This window comes from Vanellus vanellus (assembly GCF_965231255.1).
Source record: "Vanellus vanellus genome assembly, chromosome: 5".
Lineage (NCBI taxonomy): Eukaryota > Metazoa > Chordata > Aves > Charadriiformes > Charadriidae > Vanellus > Vanellus vanellus.
In genome coordinates, this window is record NC_138910.1 from 68662821 (window position 1) to 68668820 (window position 6000).

The following is a 6000-nucleotide window of genomic DNA, read 5'->3' on the forward strand; positions in this document are numbered from 1 at the left end:
AGGATGTGATTTTTATTTTATTTTTTTAAATCTTAAAATATTAAGAATAAAAAATATTTCGTGTTTTTTAAACTGAAGCAAAATCAAGTAATGAAAAGTCCCTGTGCATTAGTTCACTGTGCATTGCTTGGAATCATACTGGCATCTAGTCAAAGTATTAGGGAAAAAACAAACATAGATGAAGACACAGTTCATCACACAAAGAACCTCCCATAAAATTATGGAGCAAATCTTTCAAAACACTGCTTTATTTTATTTTACAAAAAAAAGTTTTCTGCTTTCTTCCGATACTTGAGAGTTCAGCCTTCACAGTAGTTATCCAATACTGTTCGATGGGTAAGCACTTGTGCTGAAGAAGAACTTATTGCTGTTTTCAGGAAAAAAATAAATAAATTCTCAAGTAAAGAATAAATCATCTTTTAATATGAAGGCTACCACTACATCAAAATCTCACCTCAGGAATTCATCAGGTTTTTACTGTTCTGATGGTCAGTAGTTCTTTAAAATGTTCTGTAGCAGTATAATATTATGCTGTTAATAATTATAGTGGTTAAAAGAATTTGGTAGTTTGAAGGAAAAAAAAAGCAGAAAAACATGGATTCTTTTTCCTTTCAGCTTAATAGAGCATTCCAAGAAGAAGAATCTCCATCAACGTTTTACTGCATCAGTATGCAATGGTTCAGAGAATGGGAAGGATTTGTAAAGGGTAAAGACAGTGGTAAGTTGTGCTCAATTTCAAAATACAGGTATTCCTTTCTTTTTTTTTTTTTTTGTTGTCATGTACTGGTGGTGTTTAAGTAAATTGTTTCTGCTTTGGTAGAAGGCTGTAGGAAGAACAGATAGAGAAGGCAACAAAAGCTCTTAAAATAAACATCTAAGACACACGTTTTATAGGTTACAAGTATGTCCAGGAACCAAATTACAGAATATAGTCAAATAAGTCACAAGAATGGATAATGGGATAGTTGGGGAGAGAATGTTGCTTGTTTACAGGGAGGTTGCTTTTAGCAGCAGCAGGAAAATTGCATCTAAGTACAAGGGGAATGTATTTTGCTGTGCAAACTGATAGATAATGCTACAGCTTCTGGAGGAAAGGTGACCTCACTAGCACAACCTAAACTCATAGATATCTATAACTGAGTAACAACTAGAATAATATTGCGTTAGCCTAGTTAAGTGCCTCTAAAGTTTTGAAATGGAAACACCAATAAAATGTGCTTACAATCTTGTCTGAGTCTGCTTTAGGACAACTGTGCTAGGGGTAAGAATTAGGATTAATTTGTGTTTTACGTTGCTTGAAAACTTAGTATAATCAAGAATGCTTTGAAAAACTTGCTTCTAATTAAAATTCTGATTAACTTTTAACAACTTAGAACGTCCTGTTCAGCATTACAGGAACAAGCAGTAAACAAACAAGCTATTTCTCCTTACATTTGAAAATAGAACCTCTAACCTGCTGTTTGTTTTCAGCTCTCCCAATTTTAATCATCTTTCTGTCACACTAGATCCTCCTGGTCCTATTGATAACGCTAAGATTGCAGTAACAAAATGCGGAAATGCTGTGCTAAAACAAGGTAGGTGTCCAATATTGCTGAAGCTTTGGGCTCCTTATGATGCATTTGCTGAAGTTTGGAAAATTTATGATGAATTCTTTTTTTAACCATTATCATAAAATGGCAATTCATAGTGAATCTGTGTTGTGGCCATCTTGTGGGGACCAGCTTATTCTTAAAATAAAGAATTAGTATCTGTAATAGACTGATCCAAGTGCAGGGAAGAGTGTAGAAGGAAGTGCAGAATAACTTTAAAATGGTGAAAGTGTTCTTTGGCTTTGTATCACTTGGTTTGATTTCAGTTTTCTTAACATAAAGTGGGAGATGCTTGGCTTTTAGACTGTGTTATATATCTGTATGTAGTTATTTGAATCTTGAAACCTAATTTGAATTGAGAGCTACTTCTGACAGAAGGAAATAAACCACAGTAAGTAAATGCTGGTGCTCACTTTTCTGCAAGTTATTTGCCACTGTACATTGCCAAAATTTCTCTAGCGTGCAAAGAAAACAGATTTCTGTGTTGTTTTCCACAATCAGATGCTTAATACCTTTCATTTGGAATTTGTGGGTACAGAAAAAAAATTCTAGTATGGGCTGCTTTATGAAGACTAGACTTCCTATGAATATTTAAATTCATTGTAGCTCTGATTAAAAAAAATAATCGCAGTATTAAGAGTAATCTTTATTTAACTGGATTTTTTCCCTATTTACCTTACTGCCGCAGCATACAGCAGACCTACCAACTGCAGTTCACTAGAGGCCACTAGGCCCTACATAAACCTCACCAATTGTAAGATGTCAAGAGTGTATTTAAAAAAGAATGAGTTCTTGCACTCAGGGGTTTTGCAGTACATTTTAATGATTTAAGCGCTAACGTAGAATTCAAATACAAGGTATAAAGCATCTGGCTGACTTGTAGCAAAAAGAAATAAAATCATTTTAGAATCAATAATTGATAGAAAATTAGCCAGTTGTTGACTTAAGTTCAGCTACATTGATTCAAATTAGAACTTGGGTACAAAAGAAGATGAATAGGCTGTGGCAAGCTTCTCTCTTAAGTCATGAGAGAAGAGGTGGGAGCGCCACTAAATAGTGTACAGCATTACATATTTCTGTGATCCAGTGGTGCTGATCCCAGTGAATTAGTTCACTGTGCCTGTTCAGTTAAATCTGACCGTTAGAAGAGTTGGAGTCTGGATTATGGGAGTGAAGGTCTACTCCTGTGCCAACAGAGATGGAGTTGTTTTTTGAGTACCTGAACCTAAATGAGCAAAACTGAGGCATAACATCATTTGAACTGGCATAGGGTCTGCATCATGACTTCCAGATGAAGCTTTGCATGGTTGAGTTACTCTAGGCAAACAACTGTGCAGCTCTTTGTACCCTTCCTCTTTGGAAACTTTTTATACATGATGTACAGTAGTGGGCCCACTGGAGCAGGTGGTGAGGACAGAAAAGTATAGGAGGTAGGGGGAGAAGTCCCCTTGTTATAGTGTCTTTTTTTTTTTTTTTTTTTTTTTTTAAGTAGAAGGGTGCTGAAATTAGACTTAACAAGACAAATTAGTAGTATTTTCTAAGGATATTGGGGGAAACTTGCTGCAGGGCAGGTTTCTAGTGAGTTGATTAAAGAAGAAGAGGGGTTTATTCCGGTAAAATAAAAATTTGTCCTCTCTGCCTAGGTTAGTGTGAAGAAATCATGTCAACTTTATCAAACAGGATCCTTGTGTTAAAACCTAGAGGGGCGATGTGCTGATGTTCCTTTGCCCTTTGCCGCTATAAAAAGTTAAGGAAAATCAGAAGTTATTGTTGGATGCTGACCTGAGACAGGAGAAGAACCTCTAGCCAGAAGAATGGAATTATAAGCAAAGACTTTAATCAGTGAATGAAAAGCAATCAGGCTGACCCATCAGTGCTACGTACAAGGGGAATTAGTGAGGCCATTGATGTCCTAATAGTGGTTTCTTTCTGGGATTCTGAGAGTTTCGCTGTGGTCCTCACACTTTTATTCTTTACTATCAATATTCATTTTTTTTTGATGAAACGAGAATCTTGAGTCCTTGAACTTTATTGTGTAATTGATGGGACTGCATGTCCTTATATTAATATGAATCATTCTTTCCTGTGTACCAAGAGCGACCAGTTGTCAACTTGATAGATACAATATCAGATAAGATGTTTATCATAGAACCTTCATGTGTTTTATGTTTGAGGCATGTTAAGTACTGGATAGTTTAGAGCAGGTAGTTGTAAGAACCAAAAAGTGTAAAGTTAACACAAATATGTCATTGGGTTTGGCAGTTGGTGCAAGGTAAAGCACAAATTCAGCTTAGGGTTTTAAATTTGAATCTGTATTATTTTTTTCTTTTTGTATCTGTTATGGACTTCAAAGATATAATGAAAGAATTATTCTAAACAGTAATTAAAATTTTAAAAATGTTTTCAGGTGCAGATTCTGGACAAATATCTGAAGAAACATGGAATTTTCTTCAGTCAATCTATGGTGGAGGTCCAGAGATTATACTCAGACCACCTGTTCCTCCAGTAGAACCTGATATCTTGCAAGCAGAGGAGAAGATTGAATTAGAAACTCATGGTCTGTAGCTATTGAGAAAAAGATGAACTTGTAAGGAATCCAGCTTCCTTACAAAATGCCCAAAATACATTCCTATAAGTTTCATTCCTTATGTCATTGGAGGCACAACTCACTGGGCATTACATTAACTACAGAATAGCAAGTTGAAATAGGTATTACAATTTGTTTAAATAGAGGCTGTTTCTCTGTTTTGGGAGGCATGTGGTTTGTACATTTTGGAGTGTTTGGTCAATGGAAAAAAAAATGTAATTTCTGAACTTTTTTGGTATAAGTCATAATCCTGTTATCCTTAGACTTGAAAAATGGGGACAAATTTCAGAGATGTTCAATAACCCTTCTGATTCCTGATTGGGCTTCTGATATCTACAAACTTTTGCCTGTCTTAATTGTACAGTCTTGACAAGCCTAGGTATATGGGGAGTATATTTTAAATGGATTGCAATCAATGATAAAGAAAAAGGATTTTAATTTCCTACATGCTCAGGAAAAAAAAATCTCACTTATTTTGCACTGAAAGTATATGAAATGGGTAGTATATAACATCCAAATACTTATTGTATTTGAATGGATTAAACATTAGTGTAGATTGAATATTGTTTTAGTCAGCAAATGTCATAACTTATTACCTACTAAATTTTACATCTTATTATAGTCTTCTGTAACTCTATAAACCTGGCTAGTGTCTTTAATAGTATATGTGTCAAAAAGATTTAGTCTTCTCTAGGGTAATGTTTGAGAGCATGAAGTGTGAAATGTAAAATGATTATGGACATGAGTGATATAAATTTCAGAAATTAAATTGTCTGGTCTCTTGAATTACATTCATAAACAGTTCCATTTGAAGGATTTCATTGTATTGTTAAAAATTTTCATTGGCATGATGACCTGTAATGTCAGAAGCTGGATAAAATGTATATATTGCAAAACTTTACTGAATGATTCATATCGGAATGCAGAATGGCACTTGCTCTTGTTTTTGCCTGATATTGTTACCAAATAAGCAGCATTATTCAAGGCTGGATCAATAAAAAAAAAAAATAAACTCTGGAAGAAGAGGAGGAAAAAGCTTTCTTAAACATTTTTCATTTATTACATCAATACAAAAAATTTTGAAGTAATTCTGTGGTACTGCCCTTACACCCATATAACTATTTCTTGACCACTTTATATTTAGCCAACAATGTTGACAGTTGTAGCTCCAAAGTAAGAAAATGCCGATATAACATTATTCTGGATAATTTTATGTCTAGTATAAAATCAAACTGGTTTTGAACTTTGTAAAGCACTTAAAGCCATTCTGGTTAAAAAGCTACCAATGAGTCCTAGTGAAAGTGTCCTCTATCCTTAAGTACTTGCTAATGTGCCATGTTGGAGGAGTCAGTTCTGTCTGAACGTAAATCCCAATATTTTCCTCAGCCTACCTGAGAAGAACTAGAGCTAAAAACACAGCAGTGCAAATAAGAGGAGTAAATGGACAGCAGGATGAAGCTAATGATTATATGGCTAGTTCATAAGGAAAACGCTTCTCAATTTTAAACTGTATTGTAGGTAACGTTTTGCCAGCCTCCTAAGTTTCTGAACTTCTATATAAGTATTCTTTAAATTCCAGAGGAGGTCATGGGACATCAGCAGCTGAGAAGCTTTGCATGTACATAAGTGTAAATGTAAAGAAACGCTGAGCAGAGACTTTTAACGTCTGACAATGCATTTGGACAATTTTATATTAGTAGAGGTTAATATCAAGTTACCCCTGTATGTACAAGGTAAAAAACCACGTCAGTCACTACTACAGACTTGTCTTACTGATTAAGGTAACATTAATTTGCTTATGAACAGTCAATAGTAACTTGCTGA

At 34.7% G+C, this 6000-nt stretch overlaps 1 protein-coding gene across 2 annotated transcripts in view; it reads left to right on the forward strand.

Moving 5' to 3' along the window:
• USP33 (ubiquitin specific peptidase 33) overlaps positions 1–5211 on the forward strand; it is a gene marked incomplete at its 5' end in the record, with an annotated part of 37329 nt that extends 32118 nt beyond the window's left edge. For both annotated transcript variants that reach the window (XM_082484553.1, XM_082484554.1), the window contains 3 exons: positions 616–718; positions 1506–1574; positions 3997–5211. In XM_082484553.1, the coding sequence (XP_082340679.1) occupies positions 616–718; positions 1506–1574; positions 3997–4154 (330 nt within the window). In that variant the 3' untranslated portion in view covers positions 4155–5211. The remainder of the gene's footprint in view (positions 1–615; positions 719–1505; positions 1575–3996) is intronic.
• Positions 5212–6000: the final 789 nt, after the last annotated feature.